This window comes from Xenopus tropicalis, chromosome 1 (genome assembly GCF_000004195.4).
Source record: "Xenopus tropicalis strain Nigerian chromosome 1, UCB_Xtro_10.0, whole genome shotgun sequence".
In the NCBI taxonomy this organism is placed as follows: domain Eukaryota; kingdom Metazoa; phylum Chordata; class Amphibia; order Anura; family Pipidae; genus Xenopus; species Xenopus tropicalis.
In genome coordinates, this window is record NC_030677.2 from 205,015,912 (window position 1) to 205,041,844 (window position 25,933).

At 44.2% G+C, this 25,933-nt stretch overlaps 1 protein-coding gene across 1 annotated transcript; it reads left to right on the plus strand.

The window, feature by feature from the left end:
- The first annotated feature begins 1,632 nt into the window (after positions 1-1,632).
- me2 (malic enzyme 2, NAD(+)-dependent, mitochondrial) lies at positions 1,633-25,545 on the plus strand. The gene is given in 16 exon segments (NM_001015690.1): positions 1,633-1,776; positions 9,688-9,809; positions 10,741-10,874; positions 11,602-11,751; positions 11,858-11,933; positions 12,983-13,144; positions 13,371-13,474; positions 14,223-14,332; positions 16,190-16,287; positions 17,543-17,656; positions 20,657-20,771; positions 22,191-22,333; positions 22,470-22,572; positions 23,254-23,324; positions 24,449-24,547; positions 25,254-25,545. Coding segments are annotated over 15 exon segments (1,752 nt in total). The 5' UTR covers positions 1,633-1,776; positions 9,688-9,701; the 3' UTR covers positions 25,419-25,545.
- The last annotated feature ends 388 nt before the right edge of the window (positions 25,546-25,933 follow it).

Consider the following 25,933-nt stretch of genomic DNA (forward strand, 5'->3'; position numbering starts at 1 on the left):
ACATGAACTTTCCAGCAGGGGAATGACCGGTTATTATAGAGTAACATCAGCTGTTTATATTGGGGGCTGTTATCTAAACTATATTGGTGTTTCCGACATGAACTTTCCAGCAGGGGAATGACCGGTTATTATAGAGTAACATCAGCTGTTTATATTGGGGGCTGTTATCTAAATTATATTGGTGTTTCCGACATGAACTTTCCAGCAGGGGAATGACTGGTTATTATAGAGTAACATCAGCTGTTTATATTGGGGGCTGTTATCTAAATTATATTGGTGTTTCCGACATGAACTTTCCAGCAGGGGAATGACCGGTTATTATAGAGTAACATCAGCTGTTTATATTGGGGGCTGTTATCTAAATTATATTGGTGTTTCCGACATGAACTTTCCAGCAGGGGAATGACCGGTTATTATAGAGTAACATCAGCTGTTTATATTGGGGGCTGTTATCTAAATTATATTGGTGTTTCCGACATGAACTTTCCAGCAGGGGAATGACTGTTTATTATAGAGTCACATCAGCTGTTTGTATTGGGATCTATTTACTGAATGATATGAGCGGCTCCTATATGAACTTTCCAGCAGGGGAATGACTGGTTATTATAGAGTCACATCAGCTGTTTGTATTGGGGGCTATTTACTGAATGATATCAGCGGCTCCTACATGAACTTTCCAGCAGGGGAATGACTGGTTATTATAGAGTAACATCAGCTGTTTGTATTGGGATCTATTTACTGAATGATATCAGCGGCTCCTACATGAACTTTCCAGCAGGGGAATGACTGGTTATTATAGAGTAACATCAGCTGTTTGTATTGGGGGCTGTTATCTGAATTATATTGGTGTTTCCGACATGAATTTCCAGCAGGGGAATGGCCGGTTATTATAGAGTAACATCAGCTGTTTATATTGGGGGCTGTTATCTAAATTATATTGGTGTTTCCGACATGAACTTTCCAGCAGGGGAATGACTGGGTATTGGGCCCCTACGCTTACGCAATTTATGTAATTTATGCATCAAGTTACTTTCAATGAAATGTATTCAACTTACACAGCAATTCCCTAATGGTGCAATGCCCCAGCAGCAAAGGAAACTCTACTGAACTGTCAGCAACTATGCAGTTGGCCCCTTTCACACTGAAGGCATTTCTGTACAAACCCTCCATTTCGCAGGTAACCCACCATACGTCTAAGTGCTGTCCCCTGCAGTGAGCCCCCCATACCTGTATAAAGCGCAAACTTGCGTGTAACAGTGAATCAGCACACACATGGAACATATCAGCACACATATGGAACATGTTTACTAGTTGATCAGATCCATGTGCCAGGACAGGCAGGTTATTGCCCAGTGAGAGTGGGATGGGAAATATATAAATATTATTAGTAACATTTGCCATTTCCATCCGCTGACCCTGCAGCTCCTCATGCACTTACAATAAGAACTGTCATACAAACAATATAATTAGTGCTAACCCCGCCCTCAGCCCCTCCCACCAATCACAGCTCGCCGCACATAACGGCAGCAGATACACTATATAGCTTCCGCTGCGCGCCTTGTGATTGGTTCCTTAAATCTACCAATCGGCTCTGCACAAAGCAACCCCGCCCCTTTCTCTGAGAGAGTGTCAGTGGGGATCTCAGTGAGTCCGGCTGCCGGCAGCAGAGGCAGGAGGGTCCCGGTGAGGAGGCGCAGTCTGTATCCCTGTTATCCGGCTGTCTGTATCCCTATCCCGGGCACCGCAGGGCTCAGTTGTTTCCAGTGCAGGGTCACGGTAAGTGAGCAGCTCATAGGGCAATGTGGTGCCCAGCAGTGCCAGCAGGGTATGTGTGGGAGCATGCAGGAAGTGCGTGGGTTGGCACCGACACTCTGTGCGTGTAATTACACTCTCTGTGGCACATAGTGACTCTATTATAATTATGGCTGCGCGTCAGGGACCTTCTGTATGCTGCTCTGTAGCTTCTAGCTGGCAAAGGATGCTGGGAATTGTAGTTTGATATGTAGTGGATTGGTATTGTGCAAGTGAAGGGGAGCAGCTCCCCTATAATCGCTTGCAGCTAATGCTGAGTTCAGGTGGGTATTTCTGTAAATGGGCTGGTGTGGCCTGCATGCTATTCTTTCCCTTATAGAAAGTACAGTTTGGTAGCTAAAGGGTTAATGCTTCAGCTTCGCTATGGGGAATATTATCCGGCCGTAGTTATTGGTTAGAAAGTAGCACTTTTCCCCTTTACTTTGGCCCTTCGGCTGTAAATGAACTGCGACTCCCAGCACCCTCTCCAGCAGTGATCCCCAACCAGTGGCTCATAGGCAACATGTTGCTCCCCAACCCCTTGGGTGTTGCTCCCAGTGCCCCCAAACCAGGGAGTTATTATTGAATTCCTGACTTGGGGGCAAGTTTTGGTTGAATAAAAACAAGATTTCCTACCAAATAAAGCCCCTGTAAGCTGATAGGGTGCATAGAGGCCCCTAATAGCCAATCACAGCCCTTATTTGGCTCCTCCATGAACTTTTATGGTGCTTGTGTTGCTCCCCAAGTCTTTTTACATTTGACTGTGGCTCACGAGTAAGAAAGGTTGGGGATCCCCGCTCTACAGACATTGGCTGTCAGGAACACAATATATAATTTATATCAGACTGGGGTGCTGGGAAAGATGGCAGGGAAGGTACCCTTGGCCGGAGCACTGGCCAAGGGGCTATGGTTAGAAATTATATTAACTGGGGGGTGAATAACAGTCTTTTAGAATCCTGTAACAAGGCTGGCAGGGGCTCTATAGGTGTTCCTAAACTACAAGTCCCAGGAGGGTGATAATCAGGGTCATCATTGGGGAGGGGGGGGACCAGAGGTCTTGCAGTCAGGGGCCCAGTGGCTAATGGGGGCCCCATGATAAAAAAAAAAAGTGTGATTCCCAAGTGCGGGGCTCGCAGGGGCATAGGCAGTGTCTCTGCTAAATTGGGTAGAGGGCCCAGGTGAGCAGTGGGCTAATAATTTCGGGGGCCCCTGAGGAGAGCCCCACTAACATAGTAGTATGGGGCCCCATGACTCCTGATTGTGGCCCTGGTGATGATTATCCTTTATTCAAATAACACCAGAATGCCATGTACAGAGCTTACAGTGTAAGGGCCCCACATTCACTGGTTTCATCAGGGACCAATTACCCCGCCCAGAGGTTTTTGCCTGCTAGAAGGACTGTCACTCAGTAATTATAGTATTTTCCTGTGTGTGGGAGGTTGGTGCCCACACCCAGATTCTTAATACTTACCCTTTTATTCAACCTGTTCTGTCTACTATTGTTAGTCTTATTACTGCGTGCTTTATAACCAATAGATAGGAACTGTCCTAGCCAGGGCGGGGCAAATCCCCAATGGAACAACACCTGACCCATATGTATTAAGACAGATATACGGAGATGGAGTGTTCTGTGCACCCAGTGCTTTTCTGTGTAAGGGAAGCAATATGGCAGCTCCTACCCTCACAGTTTACTGCCTCCATTAAGGATTATAAATGAGGGATTAATTCAGGTTATAAATAGAGTATGCTTTCTATGCAGCACAGACAGGAGCTTACGTAGAGGTGAGGCCGTGGGTCACCTCCAGAGGATTAACTTAAAGCCTTTACTGCTAACAGCGGGTCCAGTTCTATGCCGTGGCCCTAACCTGTAAGAAGACATGTATTAAAAGACACAGAGCAAGATCAGTTACCCTTTAGAGCCAGGGTGCCCATTTGCTTACTGTCTTAAATCATACGAACAAGCTAAAGGGATTGAGGAGACCGCCTCATACGTATGCAAATGTCTTAACAGGATTCTGGGAAGAAATTCCTTAAGGCTCCTAGAAAAGTCCATTTACATGGGTTTATCCTATAGGCTAAAGCTCACTCACTGGGTTTAAAGCAGAAGACGGGATAATAGCTGATCAGATTCCCAACTACAGACCGGTTTCATAAGGATCCCTACCGTAAAGCAAGGCATAACTGCTGTTCTTGAGAGTACCACGAGGCTATAATTCCTCCCCAAATGACAGTACTTTGCCTTTAATTTCTACAGAACTGGTGGTTATAAAGTGTAAGGAAGTGCTGTCAGGAGTGCGGGGGCTGAAAGTGCAGAGTAATGAATAAAGGTGACAGTCAGTGATTTGATAAATGCTTCAAGGCAAGGTTCGGGCGGTTTGGGACCCGATGACACAATCATGTGATCTGTACGAGAGTGAAATGAAAGTAAACTTTGTGACTGGGCAGGATGTGTGCAGGGGGGGGGGTCTCTTTAGGGGAACCCAGAGGTCTGATTGCAACACAAGTTTATTAACTACCCGCCCCCCCCCCCTTCCAAAAACCAACTGGGTGCCATCTGCTCATCGGAACCAGATGCCGTGGGCTCGGTGTTCTGTATGTACATCTGCCAGACCCTTTTGTCCTTGCAGGGAGGTGGTTCTGATTTCCTTTCATTTGGGATGAATAGAAACCTTTTTGCATTTCAATAGAAAAGTCTTATTTATGCTGCCTATTCATTTGGTGGCAGGTTAAAGGGCATATTAACCCAAACATTGCAAGAAAATGCAGTGTTCATTACACAGTTAATGTTTTTACAGTTATTTGTTAAAATAATTAGTATCTCTTTCTGCACTGCTTATAGTACAGGTATGGGATCCCTTATCTGGAAACCCATTATCCATAAAGTTCTGAATTACGGCAAGGCCATCTCCAATCTCCTTTATAAGCAAATCTAATTTTTAAAAACAATTTCCTTTTTCTCTGTAATAATAAAACAGTACCTGTACTTGATCCCAACTAAGATATAATTACCCCTGATTGGGGCAGAACAGCCCTATTGGGTTTATTTCATGGTTAAATGATTCCCTTTTCTCTGTAATAATAAAACAGTACCTGTACTTGATCCCAACTAAGATATAATTACCCCTTATTGGGGCTGAACAGCCCTATTGGGTTTATTTAATGGTTAAATGATTCCCTTTTCTCTGTAATAATAAAACAGTACCTGTACTTGATCCCAACTAAGATATAATTACCCCTTATTGGGGGCAGAACAGCCCTATTGGGTTTATTTCATGGTTAAATGATTCCCTTTTCTCTGTAATAATAAAACAGTACCTGTACTTGATCCCAACTAAGATATAATTACCCCTTATTGGGGGCAGAACAGCCCTATTGGGTTTATTTAATGGTTAAATGATTCCCTTTTCTCTGTAATAATAAAACAGTACCTGTACTTGATCCCAACTAAGATATAATTACCCCTTATTGGGGGCAGAACAGCCCTATTGGGTTTATTTCATGGTTAAATGATTCCCTTTTCTCTGTAATAATAAAACAGTACCTGTACTTGATCCCAACTAAAATATAATTACCCCTTATTGGGGCAGAACAGCCCTATTGGGTTTATTTAATGGTTAAATGATTCCCTTTTCTCTGTAATAATAAAACAGTACCTGTACTTGATCCCAACTAAAATATAATTACCCCTTATTGGGGCAGAACAGCCATATTGGGTTTATTTAATGGTTTAAATGATTCCCTTTTCTCTGTAATAATAAAACAGTACCTGTACTTGATCCCAACTAAGATATAATTACCCCTTATTGGGGGCAGAACAGTCCTATTGGGTTTATTCAGTATTTAAATGATTTTTAGCAGACTTAAATTGTGGAGATCCAAATTACGGAAAGATCCCTTATCCAGAAAACCCCAGGTCCCAAGCATTCTGGATAACAGGTCCCATACCTGTTGTAGTAAATGCCTTATATGGGTTGCCCCAAACTGAATTCAGTTTGGAGCAACCCATATAAGGCTTTTACTACTACAGGTATGGGGTTTCCATTCACAATAAACAATGCCCTCATACTGAATAGTCTGAGGGAAACAACATGGCAGCTCCCACGCAGATGTATAACAAAGTGGTTTTACCTTTTGCTGTTTGGCCTTTCATACTGATTGGCAGCAGGAAACCCAGTGCTACATTGTTACCCTGAGCCGATACAAAGCAGCTATAGGGTTCCATGTGGCTGGGAATATAATTCTATATCCAAATACAGCCCATGGCTTCATGTTACCATCGCTATCCCTATGAGTAATATGATCTTGACTTGTTTGGGTTTTTTTTGTCCTTTATTTGTCTGGAAGAGCTCCGGTTCTGGGTGCCTGTGCCAGAGCCTGGCTGGATTTATCTGTCATTGTACAACTTTTGTATAAACCACTAGACTTTCCCCGATGCCTGCGGGGTGCCGAAGGTGACTTACAAGTATAGGTAGATATAGCACCCAGGGAGCCTGATGCCCTGCTGCTAATAACCAGCCAAAAGTTCTACCCCAGTTGCCCAAATAGGGTAATCTGGCTTGCTGTATATTGGTATTGGCATCCGTTTGCCATCCTACAAAATGAGGCCTACCTGAAGCAGAGGGCTATTTGTATGCCAGCATCCTTTATAGCAGCCTACTGGCATTGAGGGTTATTGTATCATCTGATTCCTGAAGGGTTACTATCATCATTTAGGGTGAAGACATACGGAGCTACTAGTAGCAGCTACTTGTCACAACTACTAAAATAGACAATGCTGATCACTTACTGGTACAGGTAAGGGGTCCCGTTATCCAGAAAGTTCCGAATTACGGAAAGGCCACCTCCCATATACTCCATTATAAGCAAATCTGTACTTGGCCCTAGGAGCCGTCGGACCGAGGACCACATCAATGAGCTGTTGCGGTCAATGGGAAAGTCAAACCTGCCCGATTGACACCTGGACGATTTTCAGCCAGATATTGATTGGGTAGGCCTGTTGGGGGTGCCATACACGGGCAGATAAGCTGCCCAACCGCTCTAAAGGACTCAAATCAGCAGTGAGAAAAGTACCTGGGTGGGTGCGGGGGCTGTTTGTATGCAGTAATCTTGTGGCTAATAGGAAAAGCTTGTGGAATGCTCCCGTCTGTCTTACTTCCCCTTGTCCTTTGGCTCCCACTCTGTCATCTGCTTTGTTGTACTGAGCTATCAGCAGCCGCACTCCTCTATTATTTATACACTGTTTAACAGGGATCCGGAACTCTCCAGTAGAACGTGAGCACTGCGCATACAGCTGATACCCAGGCTTATGTTATACCCAGTTACAGCTGCCCTGTGCAGGTATGGGACCTGTTATCCAGAATGCTCGGGACCTGGGGTTTTCCAGAGAAGGGGTCTTTCTGTAATTTGGATCTCCATAACTTAAGTCTACTGAAAAATAATTTAAATATGAAATAAACCCAATAGGATTGTTCTGCCCCCAATAAGGGGTAATTATATCTTAGTTGGGATCAAGTACAGGTACTGTTTTATTATTACAGAGAAAAGGGAATCATTTAACCATTAAAAAAACCCAATAGGACTGTTCTGCCCCCAATAAGGGGTAATTATATCTTAGTTGGGATCAAGTACAGGTACTGTTTTATTATTACAGAGAAAAGGGAATCATTTAACCATGAAATAAACCCAATAGGGCTGTTCTGCCCCCAATAAGGGGTAATTATATCTTAGTTGGGATCAATTACAGGTACTGTTTTATTATTACAGAGAAAAAGGAAATCCTTTTTAAAAATGTGCATTATTTTCTTATAATGGAGTCTATGCGAGATGGCATTCCTGTAATTTGTAACTTTCTGGATAATGGGTTTGCGGATAAGGGATCCCATACCTGTACAAGCTAACTAGGGCCCTCACCAAGCTGAAGGGGCATGTTGTATATTTCATTTGTAAAGGGGACCCCAAAGTATAACTAGGCAGGTTTCTTATATCAATCTAGTAACCCATAGCAACCATCTAGCAATGGTTTAGTGCAATTTAGAATAATGGGGGGACATTACACTAGCCCTGCTTGTGACTGGTTGCTATGGGTTACTGGGCCATTACATTGTTCCCCATTTTACTACATAATCCCCAGAGTATTTAATTGGATTGAAGAAGAGCGTTCTTTATTAGAAGGAGATGTAGGGGTTAGAGATTCTGCTGATCACTGTGAGAGGACTTTATCCTCATTTGCCTCCCTTTATTATATCTGCACTGAGATCTTATTACTAGAACTGGCACAGCAAGTACTCGTGCTTCTTTGTACATGTGCACTAAATAGCCACTAAACCGTGACTCCTGTGCTTCAAGGAAAACTTTAGTTCCCCTTTAAATTCATTTTTAGTATGATGTAGCCATTAATATTCTGAGACGATCCGCAATTGCTCTTCATTTTTCATTGTTATGGTTTTTCAGTTATGTAGCTTATTGTTCAGCAGCTCTCCAGTTTGGTATTTCCCCAGCTATCCTGTTGCAGGGGTCTTATTTATCCTAGCAACCAGGAAATTGTTTAAACGAGAGATGGGAATACGAATAGGAGAGGGACTATTCATTTTTGGTTGTTACTGTTCCTTTAAGAGTCAATGATTCCCTTATCTCCTGACTCCGAGCCAATCATTCCCTTATCTCCGGCCTCCCTGAGTGATCCAATGATGTCCTTTCCCTGTCATTTCACTTGTAAGGCGGTGAATGTACGTCCTGTGCCAAATATTTCAATATGATAAAGTCATTGTTCCAGCAGCAGAGATTGCTTTATTTATACCATGTCCCAGTATAACAGAGTTGCCTATACCCCCTGTGTGCCCCCAGAATTTTCTGCCCTAGGATTTTTACATTTAACAGCCGGTTTTATGTCCCTTTTATCTTCAACTGGGTTTATTTGTAACCGTTTAGCAAAGGCAAGCTAATTATAAACCTATTTAATGAGCATGATCTGAACTGGAAATGGATAGACAGGACTGCCCAGCTCCCATTGATTGGAGATAATGACATTTCAGGGTAACTGGGTCAATATACAGGGCAGACGGGAGGCTGATTATGTAGCAGCAGTTGGCAGCCGGTGCCCTTCTACTACAACTCCCAGAAACCTCTAACAGTTGGTTGGGGGGCTGGGAGTTAAAGCCCTTCTTTCCCTCTCCCCCACACAGAAGCAGAAATGGAAGACCGGACACAAGGCTGACAGCCCATAGGCAGGCAGGGGGTCTGTAACAATAACTTGGAGGGACACATTTGACCCATGGGCCTCCTGTTGGACAGCCCTGATCTAGACATAAGTGAAATGCTTAATTTTGCATTATTTTGATAAAATGTCATCTTGGTACAAACCAGTATCTCATTGGCTGGCTACTGCTGGATACACAGGGTGTTGGCAAACAGTATGGGAACATGGGAAATTGCTTTTTGATTTTTGCTCTTTTGTCATGTTTAGACAGATTTACCCTTTAACCTTTAACCTTTAATCCATTAACTATCATTGTCTGAGATGATACAGTGAGCCCAAAATGGCCCCTAGTCTTAGGGCAAAGTGCCGAGCTGATCTGTAGCAGCACTTTCTGTATAGGAGCTTCATTCTTTATAGAACCAGTTTGTCTAATTATTCGGAATGAGAGCCCTGGAAAGACCCCCCTCCAAAGCACTAATGTTATATACAGACTCTCTGGTGCCCCAGTCAGTTATACAGAATCTGGAGATATCCCATTGTCCTGCCCCACACCATTTACTGCAGTCACCCCTGAGAGTTGGACAGGGGGGTACAATCGTTTAGCCTGGGGGAGGGGGTAATCTCTAAACCCTGGGGCCTAGGATTGGATTTTATCTGTTTAATCAAAGAGATTTAATGATGTTCTTCTTGTTGTGCCTCAGGTTGATCGATCAGAATGTTATCCAGGCTGAGGGTTCTTGCAAGGCCATGCATGGTGGGATGTCGGGCCGTTCACACCAAAGACAAGGGCAAAGCACTTTTGTTAAACCCAAGGACAAATAAGGTAGGAGTGCAGGATAATGTAAATTAATTTGTGAGGCATTAAGCCTAATGAGTCCCATGATTGCTGATGGTGGCCCCATACATGAATGTGTTGTAGCCGATAATCAAGCAACTGGATCATGACTGATGACAGTGATTTGGTGGCTGCTGCTTAAAGAACTAGTAAACCTTTTTTATTTTGTTTTTTTAAATATCTAGAATTACCCTGTACAGACCACAGAATAATATATCTTTCTCCCTTTTTTCCAGATTTAATTGCACTATTACAACCAGTTCAAACACAGCTCTTTTACTGACTTCCTTGCATAGCATGGAACCCCGCCCCCTTTTGCTTTCTGAGCCCTCCTTCTTTCTCCAACGATGATATCCTCAAAGAGGTGCCTACTGCATATGCCTGGTTGATTTTAATTGGAGCAGAGGCAATGAGCATACCCAATAGGCACCTCTTTGAGGTCTTTGTAGTCAGAGAAAGAAGGAGGGCTCAGAAAGCAAAAGGGGGTGGAACATCATGCTAGGCAAGGAAGTCGGTAAAAGAGCTGCATTTCAGCTGCTTGTAATAGAGAAAAAAAATAAATATGCATGCAGGGAGAAAGGTGTGTTATTCTGGAGGATTTTTATGGGATTTTAAAATAAAAGACCTACTTATCATTTAATAGCAGCAATTAAATTAATGGCTGTGCCCAGAAGACAGCAGGTATAAGGATAATGCTAGATGGGACTGATCCTTGGCTTTTGGATAAACACAGGCCATTTTAGTTGTTAGATGATGACTTTGGGACCGGCACCTCCGAGTGTCATGGAGGCACCCATGTGTAGTAAACATATAAATACTGAGAATGTGTTATTATTAATATACAAATTAATTAGGTAATTGTTATGAGCCAATATAATTCAGTAAAATCAATCACAGAACTAATGCTTATTGTCTATAGGGAATGGCATTTACCCTGCAAGAAAGGCAAATCCTCGGCCTCCAAGGCCTCCTGCCCCCCAAAGTAGAAAGTCAAGACATCCAGGCTGCCCGATTTCACCGGAACCTGAGCAAAATGGAAGACCCCTTGCAAAAGTAAGTTTGTGTCCTGCGTTTAATGGGATATTCTCCTAATATATTTACCCTCTTTTCTTACCATTTATTTGTTTGCACAAGCTTTACGAGTGCAGAAGCAGTTTGACCAAATCCACCATCTTGCCAACAAGGGAAAAAGATCCTTGCCAACTACCACCACTTCCCATATAAATAAATGGGGAAACCCTGACCATGGAGTGAAAAGGGGGGACATCAGCTTAGCAATGGACAAATTTAGCATTTTTGGGCAGGGGTCCAAATGAAACAGACGGAGTAAAATGCAAGTTTGCCATTAGCCTTAAACCAGCCACAGCCATCGGCCCCTGCACCAAGTGTTTGTTATTGGCCCCTGGCAGTGGTCAGTGTAGGCTGCACTCTTCCCTCTGCTCTATAGTAAAAATGTGGCTGAAGGAAGCCCTGTGCTTGATGCCTACTATAGACCGGTGGGGAGTACAGGGCTACCAAGGCCTCTGTGGCTTGTTACAGACAAGCTAGGACATGATCCAGGGGATAAAGGGCTATAAATAATGGCCTTGGCCCTTGTTTTAGGGAAATCTGATTTACCATTTTTGCCTTATAGTCACTTTATTCTCATCCCTGCAGTGTTTTACAGTAGGAGGCCTGTTTTTTAAGATGGAAACTTGTATACTTTTGCTTTTCCAGGATAATTTTTGGTTCTCCTATGGGCAAAGCAAATATAATTTCAGTCTGTGTGTTTGTTCTGCAGGTACATCTACATCATGGGTATTCAGGAGAGGAATGAAAAGCTGTTCTACAGAATACTGCTGGATGATATTGAGCACCTTATGCCCATTGTCTACACACCAACAGTAGGCCTGGCCTGCTCCCAGTATGGCCATATATTCAGGAGACCAAAGTAAGTCACACAGTGCTAACAGCATTAGCGTAATTCTAACTGGATATCGAACGATAACTGCTTTCAATTCCCCCATTGAGTGTTTGTTTTCTGTTTTGTTTTCCAGGGGTCTGTACATTTCCATTCTAGACAGAGGACACATACGATCAATCTTGGATCATTGGCCAGAAACAGACGTGAAGGTAAATTGGGTTGCAAATTTAATGAAGAAAAAAAAACACTTTCCTCATTTATTAATGATCCCAATCAGCAAAAAATATATAACTCATATTAATGTGGAAAGGTTGATCTAAGGAAAGTGCTTTCTCATAACCTAGTGGGTGCTGGGCAGTCATGGCCTATAGTGTAAAACAAGGCAGCCTTAAGCTCCCAGTAGGTATAAGAATAGCACTCAATAGTAAGAAATCCAAGTCCGGCTTGGGACTCCTCCAGTTACCTGGGAGTAGGAGAAACAATAGGTTAGCTGAAAGCAGTTCTAATGTGTAGCTCTGGCTCCTTCTGAAAGCTCAGACTCAGGCACGCTTTACTGCTGCGCTGCAAGTTGGAGTGATATCCCCCCCCCCCCTCACCCAGCAGCCGATCAGCAGAACAATGGGAAGGGAGCAAGATAGCAGCTCCCAGTAGGTATCAGAATAGCACTCAATAGTAAGAAATCCAAGTCTGGCTTGGGACTCCTTCAGTTACATGGGAGTAGGAGAAACAATCGATTAGCTGAAAGCAGTTCTAATGTGTAGCGCTGGCTGAAAGCTCAGACTCAGGCACACTTTACTGCTGCGCTGCAAGTTGGAGTGATATCCCCCCCCCCTCCCCCAGCAGCCGATCAGCAGAACAATGGGAAGGGAGCAAGATAGCAGCTCCCAGTAGGTATCAGAATAGCACTCAATAGTAAGAAATCCAAGTCTGGCTTGGGACTCCTTCAGTTACATGGGAGTAGGAGAAACAATCGATTAGCTGAAAGCAGTTCTAATGTGTAGCGCTGGCTGAAAGCTCAGACTCAGGCACAAGGCACTGAGATGGCGCCTACACACCAATATTACAGTTACAAATACATTTCTTGATTCAAGAATAAAATGTTAAATGGCAGAGGGAATTATTTGCTGTGTAACAGTGTCATTTAGAAATAAAAAGTACCCCATAAAAATCACGACAGTATCCCTTTAAATCCAAATGCCCATGGCAAATGATAGACTCAGTGGCCTGAATGTTGAGTTCTGTTTTCTTTCTCTTCCAGGCAGTTGTGGTTACAGATGGGGAGAGGATTTTGGGTCTTGGAGACCTTGGTGTTTATGGAATGGGTATCCCAGTTGGCAAGCTGTGCCTGTACACTGCCTGTGCTGGAATTCGGCCCCAGAAATGCCTTCCGGTGGTCATCGATGTTGGTACTGATAACCCTGTAAGTGATTTTTTTAATGTTGAAAAACAAGCAAAGAAAGTATTTTACAACTAGAGGTATGGGATCTGTTATCCGAAAACCTGTTATCCAGAAAGTTCTGAATTAAGGGAATTATATATATATATATATATATATATATATATATATATAATGTGTGTATTGTATTGTATTGTCTACCCTACATATGGTGCGTTAATGCTGTATTTGATGTGTGCCTTTCCCATAGACATTGCTGAAGGATCCATTCTATATGGGGCTGTACCAGAAGCGGGACCGCACACAGTTGTATGATGACCTGATTGATGAGTTTATGGATGCAGTTACAGACAGGTATGAGATCCGCCCCCCCCCCCCCCCCCCTCACCTCTTACCCACAGCCTATAGGGAGAATGTATTTATGGATACAGTTACAGACAGGTATGAGATCCGCCTTACCCACAGCCTATAGGTAAAATGTATTTATGGAGGCAGTTACAGACAGGTATGAGAACCCCCTTACCCACAGCCTATAGGGAGAATGTATTTATGGAGGCAGTTACAGACAGGTATGTGAAACCCCCCTTACCCACAGCCTATAGGGAGAATGTATTTATGGAGGCAGTTACAGACAGGTATGTGAAACCCCCCTTACCCACAGCCTATAGGGAGAATGTATTTTCAAATGCCACAATTCCCTGCACATGTGATGTCAATATGCAAAAGAACATCCCAGTGCAATGCATTGTGGGTTATGTAGTTCCTGCATGCTGTCTGTAAGCTGTGGAGAAGTTGTTACAATTTGTAACATCAATGTTTAAGTCCCTCCTCCCCTGACAGAATTTCTAATGATGCAGAAAGAGAAGAACTGTTTTGCAGCTGGATTTCAGCATATAAAAATGGGATTTATTCTTAATTATTGAAGGAACAGATTACAGTGATAGGTATATTATGGGTTTCTGTGTTGTGTGGGGCTCTTTAACACATTTTGGTTAGGTTCCCCTTTAATAGTGGATTAAGTTTTATATAATCCAGCGGGTGTTTCTGCTCCATTGCATTTTTGCGATAAGTGTAATTCTAACTCCTGCACTTCACTTTCTAGGTATGGCCAGAACACACTAATCCAGTTTGAAGATTTTGGAAACCACAATGCCTTCAGATTCCTGAGGAAATACAGAGAAAAATACTGCACTTTCAATGATGACATACAGGGTACGTGCCTCGACCTTGCACTGACACTGGGCTGCTGCACATTTAGGGGGGAGATTTACCAAGACCTGAACGCTCGGAGCGTTCATGTGAATGCTCCGAGCGTATTCTTGCCATTTTTTTGCGCTTGCGGTTTTTTTTGCGCGTCTGTGCGAAAAATTCGTAAAGGCTCTGCCGCTGTTTACAATGGTTCGGTACGAAAATTACGTGACTTTCGGATCGCCAATACGATATTATCGTGAGTAATACGATTTTTCGTAAGCATTTTCGTGATATTTGTGATCTTCAAAAATTTTCGTATCCAATCCGAATTTTTCCCATTCGGGATTCGAACTCGTGATTTGATAAATCTGCCCCTTAGTCTGATACATTTATGTGCTTGTTCTGCTACTCCCCACATTGCAGTTAAAGCAACTTTATTTATAGGGAGTCCCCGGGGACCCCCTTACGGATGGTTAGGGTTACGGCACATATCTGTCTGTGATTGCAGTGTTCTAAGCGAGCAGATCTTCTCCCGATATCCCCACCTACGATTGGTCGATATCGGGTGAATTCAGGCTAATTTGGTCGTTTGGCCCTGGGGCCAAAACGATCGAATTAGAACGGCGGTAATAGGCAGAGTCGGTTCATATTGGAAAGTTGCTTAGAAATATGTTTTCTTTTATTAGGCAAAAACTTATTTTGGGGTTGACATTGTCCTTTAAATTCATGTGGGAAGGTCGGTATTGGGCTGAATCTTTCACAAAGGATTCGGGGTTCAGCCGAATCCCAAAATAGTGGATTTGGTGCTTGTTGATGCGGTCCCCGATCCGACTAAATTTTTTAACCTGCCCGTCGGTAGTGCCCATACACGGGCTGATATGCTGCTGAATCGGCAGCTAGAATAGGCCAGTGTATGGGGACCTTTATTGCTCATTTCACTGTTTTCTAGGGATGCACCAAATCCACTATTTTGGGATTCAGCCCAATACCGCACTTCCCACATGATTTTAAAGGACAATGTCAACCCCAAAAATAAGTCTGTCAGTCTCCCCCAGCGAGTCAGGTCTGTCAGTCTCCCCCAGCGAGTCAGGTCTGTCAGTCTCCCCCAGCGAGTCAGGTCTGTCAGTCTCCCCCAGCGAGTCAGGTCTGTCAGTCTCCCCCAGCGAGTCGGGTCTGTCAGTCTCCCCCAGCGAGTCGGGTCTGTCAGTCTCCCCCAGCGAGTCGGGTCTGTCAGTCTCCCCCAGCGAGTCGGGTCTGTCAGTCTCCCCCAGCGAGTTGGGTCTGTCAGTCTCCCCCAGCGAGTTGGGTCTGTCAGTCTCCCCCAGCGAGTTGGGTCTGTCAGTCTCCCCCAGCGAGTTGGGTCTGTCAGTCTCCCCCAGCGAGTTGGGTCTGTCAGTCTCCCCCAGCGAGTCGGGTCTGTCAGTCTCCCCCAGCGAGTCAGGTCTGTCAGTCTGTTGCCTTGTGTTACATTGTTTCATATGTCAGAGCCCCCAGGGTCCAGTGCATCCCTACTGTTTTCTGTGAATATTTTCAGCATGATCAGTTCTATAGCCCTGTGCCATCACTGGAACACACCAAGTGAAACTGCTCTGAGCAACACTTGCCTGTTCCCTTGGTGCATCTGCGGGGCCACTGATTGACATTTTCTTGAAATCAAAAGTACAAAGAGGCCCAGACAGCCCCCTACAGGCCCAAACTGTGCCCCTCTGGCATTTGCCACCATCTACATATTGCCAGTCCAGGCCTGCTAGGGAGCCAGAACCTCTGGAACCGCATTGTTCACTATGGGTGCATATCCAGTACACGAGTGCTGTCTCTAGATCTGAAGGTGAGAGGCTTACTTTCCTGTGTAACCTAATGCTGTTCTGTTTCCTGCAGGTACAGCCTCGGTAGCCCTGGCTGGGATGCTGGCAGCCCAAAAGGCCATAGGGAAACCCATTACTGAGCACAAAATCCTTTTCTTGGGAGCTGGAGAGGTATGACTATGCATTAAACACACGTTACATTCACATTTAGCCTATATTGTTAGAATGGAGAATTATTTCAAATCATATGAAAATATATTCTGTTTTTTTTTATCAGCCCTCCGTGAAGCTTATATAAAGCTTGTACCTGGCACCTAAACAGAGCAAAACCTGCCCTTCTGTTAGATATTGCACTTTGGGCATTGTGCAATGCCTTGTTATGCCATAGTAGCTTCTTTGGCAAAATGCATCCCTTTTGGGTCAAAGTGCAACTGGGATTTCCTGTTATAGGAGACTGTAAGCTGGTGAAAACACCAATTGTAAATGTTTTGGACGTGTTATTGTCTCGTGCCATTGGGGTTTTGGCTTTGGTAACTCTTATGCCCATAAAATGTGCCAGCCTAGGTATTCCCCTGTACTAAGCACAATTCAGCAGGAACAGCCCCCTAAGTTTGCTCATAGCCTGTACAGAGAGATACCATAAAACTATGGCAGCATAGGGATTCCCCTGTACTAAGCACAATTCAGCAGGAACAGCCCCCTAAGTTTGCTCATAGCCTGTACAGAGAGATACCATAAAACTATGGCAGCATAGGGATTCCCCTGTACTAAGCACAATTCAGCAGGAACAGCCCCCTAAGTTTGCTCATAGCCTGTACAGAGAGATACCATAAAACTATGGCAGCATAGGGATTCCCCTGTACTAAGCACAATTCAGCAGGAACAGCCCCCTAAGTTTGCTCATAGCCTGTACAGGGAGATACCATAAAACTATGGCACATAGGGATTCCCCTGTATTAAGCACAATTCAGCAGGAACAGCCCCCTACGTTTCCTCATAGCCTGTACAGAGAGATACCATAAAACTATGGCACATAGGGATTCCCCTGTACTAAGCACAATTCAGCAGGAACAGCCCCCTAAGCTTGCTCATAGCCTGTACAGAAAGATACCAGAAAACTCTTTCCTCTGTATTAAGCACAATTCAGAAGGAACAGTCTATTGCCATGCCTGACTGATTGGATTAGTACATTAGAGTATTTCGGGTGTCAGTTTATCAAATGCAGTTAGTTGGAGCACAATTGCAGCATGTTGGATCATATGCCCGACAACCTGTGGAGTGCGAGGTTCCATGTAATCTGACAGTCACACAGTTTCATGCATCCCATAGCCATACCATCAGCTCCTCTCATGGGCAAGATGCCATAGCTCATACATGGTGTCCTTTGGCTTCATTCCTAAAGTGATGTGTTTCTTTCCTGTGCCAGGCTGCACTTGGCATTGCCAATCTGATCGTCATGTCAATGATGGAGAATGGAATATCTGCTGAAGCCGCTCGGGAAAGGATCTGGATGTTTGACAAATTCGGCCTTCTCATTCAGGTAATGGAACATTTTCCATTGTGTCACAAGAAATCAGGTTAGTGCGGTGATCCCCAACCAGTGGCTCGGGGGCAACATGTTGCTCCCCAACCCCTTGGATTTTGCTCTCAGTGCCCCCAAACCAGGGAGTTATTTTTAAATTCCTGACTTGGGGGCAAATAAAGCCCCCTGGAAGCTGATAGGGTGCATAGAGGCTGCCTAATAGCCAATCACAGCCCTTATTTGGCACCTCCATGAACTTTTATGGTGCTTGCGTTGCTCCCCAAGTCTTTTTACATTTGACTGTGGCTCACGAGTAAGAAAGGTTGGGGATTCCTGGTTTACTGATATGTTCTGTAAGCCCAGAGTGCACAGCTGTGTTCTCCTTAGAACAATATTCTAGTGTTCTAGGTTCGTTTCCAGCCAGGGCACTATCTGCAGGGAGTTTGTATGTATCCCCCGTATCTGTGTTGGTTTCTTCCCACGCTCCAAAAATATACAGGCAGCTTAATTGGCCCCTAGTGTGTGTGACTGTGATAGGGACCTAAGATTGCAAGCTCACTGGAGCTCCCATAGACTCCATTGTAATCTAATAGTTTATTAACTTTTAAAGTATTTCCTTTTTTCTTTATAATAATAAAAAAGTACCTTGTACTTGATCCCAACTAAAGGCCCCCATACACGGGCTGATAGAATCTGCCGATATCGGTCCCTCGGACCGACTCGGCAGCTTATCTGCCCGTGTAGGGGCAGAAACAAGCGGACTGGCCAATTGGCCAGATATCGATCGGCCAGGTTAAAAGATTCAGTCGGATCGGGGGCCGCATCGGCTTGTTGATGCAGTCCCCGAACCGACTGCCCCATTGCCGCCTACATAATACGGTCGTTTGGCCCCAGGGCCAAACGATCGGATTATTTTTTTTTTAACTTCAAGCTCCCCGATATCGCCCACCCGTAGGTGGGGATATCGGGGGAAGATCCACTCGCTTGGCGATCTCGCCAAGCGAGCGGATCTTACCGTGTATGGGGGACCTTAAGATATAATTACCCCTTATTGGGGGCAGAACAGCCCTATTGGGTTTATTTAATGGTTAAATGATTCCCTTTTCTCTGTAATAATAAAACAGTACCTGTACTTGATCCCAACTAAGATATAATTACCCCTTATTGGGGACAGAACAGTCCTTTTGGGTTTATGCCTAAATTATTATTTTTTAAACTTGCTTTATGATTCTGTTATACAGATAGCTAGAATCTCAGCCATAAAGCAGGGCAGGACTGCTGCTTACAATGGGGGGGATCAGATAGGATCTGTGCCACTGTGACAGAATGCTCTGTTATACAGATAGCTAGAATCTCAGCCATAAAGCAGGGCAGGACTGCTGCTTACAATGGGGGGATCAGATAGGATCTGTGCCACTGTGACTGAATGCTCTGTTATACAGATAGCTAGAATCTCAGCCATAAAGCAGGGCAGGACTGCTGCTTACAATGGGGGGGATCAGATAGGATCTGTGCCACTGTGACAGAATGCTCTGTTATACAGATAGCTAGAATCTCAGCCATAAAGCAGGACAGGACTGCTGCTTACGAGGGGGGTCAGATAGGATCTGTGCCACTGTGACAGAATGCTCTGTTATACAGATAGCTAGAATCTCAGCCATAAAGCAGGGCAGGACTGCTGCTTACAATGGGGGGATCAGATAGGATCTGTGCCACTGTGACAGAATGCTCTGTTATACAGATAGCTAGAATCTCAGCCATAAAGCAGGGCAGGACTGCTGCTTACAATGGGGGGATCAGATAGGATCTGTGCCACTGTGACAGAATGCTCTGTTATACAGATAGCTAGAATCTCAGCCATAAAGCAGGGCAGGACTGCTCTCTTATACAGATTGCTACAACCTTGTTGCCCAAAACACCCCCCACTTCCCCTTATTTTCTAAGTTGTAGGGATTGTGGTTGCCATCTTTAGCTGCTTCTCCGTTCCCCTTTAGCATTCCACACTACAGCCTCAACAGTTGAACTACAGCTCCCAGTGCCAGTAGTCATGGCTGAAGGGCAGTAGTTTGGATATTAATATTCTCATGTAATGCCCTTTGGTTCCTGTGCAGTGAATAAGTAATACAGTCACGCAAATGCATTCCAGGATCTGGGTTCAGGAATCTCATTCCGTTTAGTCGAGCCTTCTCCCCCTCACAGCTGGCCTATAAAATCCCTGCGCTTGGAGCCAGGAGGCTTAGTCAGGAACTTTGCACCCTCTGGTGGTTTCAGTGCCAATAATAGTTTATTATGTGTAAATCAAAGCTGCCCATCTCCTGTAAACTTCTCCCCAGTGCGTTTAATGCTGTAAGTACGCAGAGCAGGGGTCCCCAAACTTCACTTATGAGCCACACAGACAAAGAGTTCTTTGGGGATGCCAAATAAGGGCTGTGATTGGCTGTTTGGTGGCCCAATGAGACTGCTGACCAGGAGGCTCTGCTTGGAGTAAAAATGGCACCTACTCTGATGCCATTGGGAGCAACATCCAAGGGGTTGGTGAGCAACATGTTGCCCCCGAGCCACTGGTTGGGGATCACTGCCAAGCCAATACCCCCAACGTTTTGTTAAAGGAACAGTAACACCAAAGAATAAAAGTGCTTAAAAGTAATTAAATATAACAGTGTTTCCCTGCAGTGGTGAAACTGGTGTGTTTGCTTCAGAAACGCTACTATAGGTATAGTTTATATAAATAAAGCTGCTGTGTAGCCATTCAAAGGAGAAAAGGCTCAGGTTAACTAGCAGGAACTGTAGCAGATAAGCTTTGTAGAATATAATGGTGCCCTACAGAGCTTTACTGTTATCCACTATTTATCCTGTACCTTTAAGCCCTGTTTCAATTGCCTCCATTGCAACTTTATTTATATAAACTATAGTAATGTTTCTGAAGCAAACAGATCCATTTTACCAGTGCAGGGCAACAGTACATTATACTGTGATAAACACATTCAGTTTTTTTTAATTGTAAATTGTGTATCCTAGGGCCGAGGAGAAGGCATAGACAGCAACCAGGAGTCATTCGCACATTCCGCCCCGGAGCAGGCTGTCGGTAGCTTTCTTGATGCTGTGAAAGTTCTGCAGCCAACAGCAATTATTGGTGAGTTATTATTATTAACTCTTATTTGTAAACTGGCAACATATAACACAGCGCTGTATGATACAAAAACTGAGTGTAGTGTAGGCCCTGCGTAAGGGAGCTTACAATCTTAAAGGGGAAGAGGCCATTTATGACTGGCTAAGTGCAAGTTTGAGCGCAGTCGCTATGATTTTGCCCACAGTTCCAGTGTAATTGCGGTCACTGGGGCAGAGGCGCCACGCACAGTTGTGTGTGATGCATTGAATTTAAACACACTTGTTAAAGCCGCACACCTGTCGCTGTTATACTCACTGCAATAGTGGTGCAAGCCTTCCGCAGGACTGGCAGGTCCTTATCCTCAATCGAACTGTTTCTGTAACGGAGCCGCACACACAAACATATGCAGTCGGGGAGCTTACCCCATTTATTATGAGCACCTTGATCAAAGTTTCGGGGGGGGATACACCCTCCCTTTCGTCAGGATGATGCATTGAATTTGACACAGTTGCACGTTGTTGCAATTTGGATGCAATTGTGCTAGGTGTCATTCCTGGCATTGGGGGGTGAGAGTGAAACGTGTGCCCTATTCTTTCAGCGCCACTGCACTATGGTGACCGTGCTGAATTCAGAATAGGGAGTGTAAAGGTGCCCATACACGTTAAGATCCGCTTGCTTGGTGAGGTCGCCAAGCGAGCAGAACTTCTCCCGATATGCCCACCTACGGGTGGGCGATATTGGGTGAATTTAGGCTAATTCGGTCGTTTGGCCGTGGGGCCAAAGGATCAAATTAAAACGACGGTAATAGGCACAGTTGGTTCGGGGACCGCATCAACGAGCCGATGCAGTGCCCGATCCAAGAAAATTTTTTAACCTGCCCGATCCAAGAAAATTTTTTAACCTGCCCGATCAATATGTGGCCGATTTCAGGCCAGATATTGGTCGGGAAGGCCCGTCGTTTGTGCCCCTACACGGGCCGATAAGCAGCCGAATCAGTCTAAGGGACTGATATCAGCAGCTACAATCATCCCGTGTATGGCCAACTTTAGGAAGGCTTCAGCGCTGAGTACAACTATATGGAACTGCAATGGGCGAATGTTGACACAAGTCCCTATAATGAATGGGATTTGTAGCGTAGATGATTGTGGGCAAATATATCAGCCCTGCAACTGCACTTACAGTTGTAAATGACCCCCCTATTGTCTGGAGTTTTCACCAGTCTAGTACCGTAACCGAAGTCGGCAACCCCTCCATAGAAGTGAGTAAAGCTAAGCAAGAGAGAAAATAGTCCCCTGAGTTCTTAATATTAGACAAATATAAATGGTGGGGAGAAATTATGGTTTAGTATAATAATATATATAATTATTGAGACATTAGGGGAAAGATAGGGTTTTTGGACGCTTGCTGATGTTTGCTTTCTGATTGGTCTCTCTGTGGCCCCAGGGGTGGCAGGAGCTGGGAAACTGTTTACAGAAGATGTCATTAAAGAAATGGCTTCTATCAATGAAAGGCCCATCATCTTTGCCCTGAGTAACCCAACCGTAAAGGCAGAATGCACAGCAGAGGAAGCCTACACTTGGACGGAGGTAAGCGGGATTAAATGGCTCAGTCTGATTCCCTTAAAATCCCGCCGTGCCATTATCCCCAGAGCAGCTAAACTTGTTTTGTTACATTACCTAAATTGTATGTAATATAAAGATCTGCATTTCCTTTCCTTGCTAGGGCCAGTGCCTCTTTGCCAGTGGGAGTCCGTTTGACACAGTCACGCTGAGTGATGGGCGATCCTTCAAACCAGGACAGGGAAACAACGCCTACATATTCCCAGGTGAGGGCTTTGCTTTCATAATAATCAGGTCTGAACTGAGGGATTAAAATAGGCCCTGGCACAGTAACCCATGGACCAATTAAATAGTGACTGTCTATGGCACCTTACAGCAGCCCCCCTGGCATTTGCCAGAGGGCACAGATTGCCAGCCCGGGCCTGGTAATATTGGTTACCCTGTTCACTGGCTCATCACTTCCTCGATATTACAGTGCACACTACTTGCTATAATACTTTCACCCATTTAATCTGTAAACTGCCTTCACTGTGTTCGAGTCCGTCCCAGGCCTTACCTTACCTTAACATTTATTTATAAAGCGCCAACATATTCTGCAGCACTGTACAATAAGTGGGTTACATACATTGGACATAGAGAGTAACATATAAAGCAATCCGTAACCGATACAAGAGGTGAAGAGGGCCTTGCCCAAAAGAGCTTACACTCTACAAGGAGTAACATATAAAGCAATCAATAACCGATACAAGAGGGGAAGAGGGCCCTGCCCAAAAGAGCTTACACTCTACAAGGAGTAACATATAAAGCAATCAATAACCGATACAAGAGGGGAAGAGAGCCCTGCCCAAAAGAGCTTACAATCTACAAGGAGAAAGGGTTGAGACACAAGGTGTGGTAAGGCCTAACTTTGTATTTGCTGTTAACCCCCCTTTCCTTGTTACATACAGGAGTAGCTCTGGCTGTTATTCTGAGTGGAGTTCGGCACATAAGTGACCGGGTTTTTCTTGAAGCTGCTAAGGTCAGTAGCACACCCTCTGGCAATTGGTATTCCTATTTCCTAATTTCTTGCCATTTGCTGCTTTAAATGATAACTAACCCTAAAAAATGTAATGTAAAATTGCTCAGGGTGCTGTTCTAAGCACTTTTTCCATTTCCATTTATTTTTTTTTTAGTTTCAGAACTATTTAAGTTTTTATTAACTGCCAATATAATGCATTTTGTAACAACAGCACCACCTGCTGGTCAGTCCCTGCTCAAAGCGCTATACCAGTGGTTCTCAACCTTCCTAATGCCGTGACCCTTTAATACAGTTCCTCATGTTGTGGTGACCCCCAACTATAAAATTATTCTTTAGACCAATATGTTTTCCAATGGTCTTAGGCGGCCCCTGTGAAAGGGTCGTTCAACCCACAGGTTGAGAGCCACTGCGCTATACCTTCAGAAGAAAAACAGAGAAGTGTTCTGATGTTTCTCATCTCAGGAAAAAGATCAGAAGCCTCAGATGCCCTTTCCCATCTTCTTTCTGAGCAGAACCCTTCTTTGTTTTCCCTTCTGAAGGTATATCTCTGACTGTACAGTTACAGAAACTGACCAGCAGGTGGTGCTGTTGTTACAAAATTCAATATATTGCCAATTAATATAAACTTAAATAGGTCTGAAGCTGAAAAAAAATAAATGTAAATTGCAAAAGTACTTAGAAAAGAGCCCTGAGCAATTTTAATTTTTTTTTTTAAGGTTTAGTTATCCTTTATGTTTTTAGCATAGGGCTGCAATTGCATCCAAATGCTAATGGGTTATGGGGGCATTTTGACTGCTGCAGCGGTCTGGTGACTGTTGTCACCCTGCCTGTCACAGTTTGTAATGTTGTTCAATGGAGAAGGCAGAGCACTGTGATTCTTTTTATTGATTAAGTCTATTAATTGTGTAAAAAAAAAAAAAAGTTAATGTCACACTATAACACTTTGGTGATTACAGCCACTGCTGCAATGCTACAATCAATATGCAGTAAGTGACCATTTGGCTCTAGCTAGTAATTGCAGAACAGGCTATGGCCCTGTATAAGCTATTTAGTTTCTTTTACAAATATCAAACATATTATCAGTGACATCCAATTAAACATAAAATGTATTTCTACTGATCTAGGCGCTTGCTGAGCAACTGACTGCTGAAGAGCTGGGGCAAGGGAGACTGTATCCCCCACTGTCTAATATCAGAGAGGTGTCTATCTGCATCGCTGTTAAGGTAGGTGCCTTGTCTAATAGCCCATAGTCAGACTGAGCTTGATTCAGGTCTGAACTGAAAGTCAAAATAGGCCCTGGCATTTCAAGTACACAGAGGCCCAAACAGCCACCCACTGCCCAATAAATAGTGACTGTCTGTGGCATTTTACAGCAGCTCCTCTGGCATTTGCCAGAATTTACAGTTTGCCAGTCCGGGCCATATTTGATTGTATTGTGTTTTTCTAGCACCTGTTACAGCAGGGGGTCCTCAATCTTCCATACTCGCGAGCCACAGTCAAATGTAAAAAGACTTGGGGAGCAACACAAGCACCATAAAAGTTCATGGAGCCAAATAAGGGCTGTGATTGGCTATTAGGGGCCTCTATGCACCCTATCAGCTTACAGGGGGCTTTATTTGGTAGGAAATCTTGTTTTTATTCAACCAAAACTTGCCCCCAAGTCAGGAATTCAAAAATAACTCCCTGGTTTGGGGGCACTGAGAGCAACATCCAAGGGGTTGGGGAGCAACATGTTGCCTATGAGCCACTGGTTGGGGATCACTGCGTTACAGTAATGCCCCAGTTAGGGCACTATTTATGGCAGACAGTGGGGTCACTTGCTAATGATAAAGTAGCCACTGTTGCTGTTATCTATTTCTATAGGGTAGAAGCAAGGTACTGCCCCTTTACTGAATTTTTTAGATGCTGACTTTACCCATTCCTCTTTAGGTTATGGAGTTTGTGTACAGAAACGGCATGGCCTTCCAGTACCCAGAGCCTGTGGGCAAGAACGCCTACATCCGATCTAAAGTGTGGAGCACAGACTATGATTCCTTCCTGCCGGACGTGTACGACTGGCCAGAATACGCATCTAAGCCGCACAAAATGTTCTAAGCTCACCGTCTCGCCAAGCTTCTGTGTCATGTTGTGTAAAGTGTAATATAATATAGGGATGGGATCTATTATCTGGAATGCATAGAGAAAGCCGACCCTGGGGGCATCAGGCACCGACTGATGGGCAGTTTTTATATTTATTGCCGAAAAACTTTTTATCTAAAAAGTTTAGTTGGGCCCTAAAATGATTTTGCTGTGGGGCCCAGACTGAATGGTAAGGATAATATGGGTGATATGGGGCACCATGCCTTAAAGGGGCGGTTCACCCTTAAGTAAATGCTATTGAATGGCCAATTCTTGGCATCTTTTCATGTGGTCTTCATTTTTTATTAGTTTTTGAATTATTTGCCTTCTTTTTCTGACTCTTTCAGTCATTTAAACGGGGGTCACTGACCCCAGTAGCCCATAAACTATTGCTATGTGAGGCTACAATTTTACTGTTATTGTTATTTTTTATAATTTACCTTTCTATTCAAACCATTAACTATTTATGTTCTAGTCCCTCATTCAAGTGA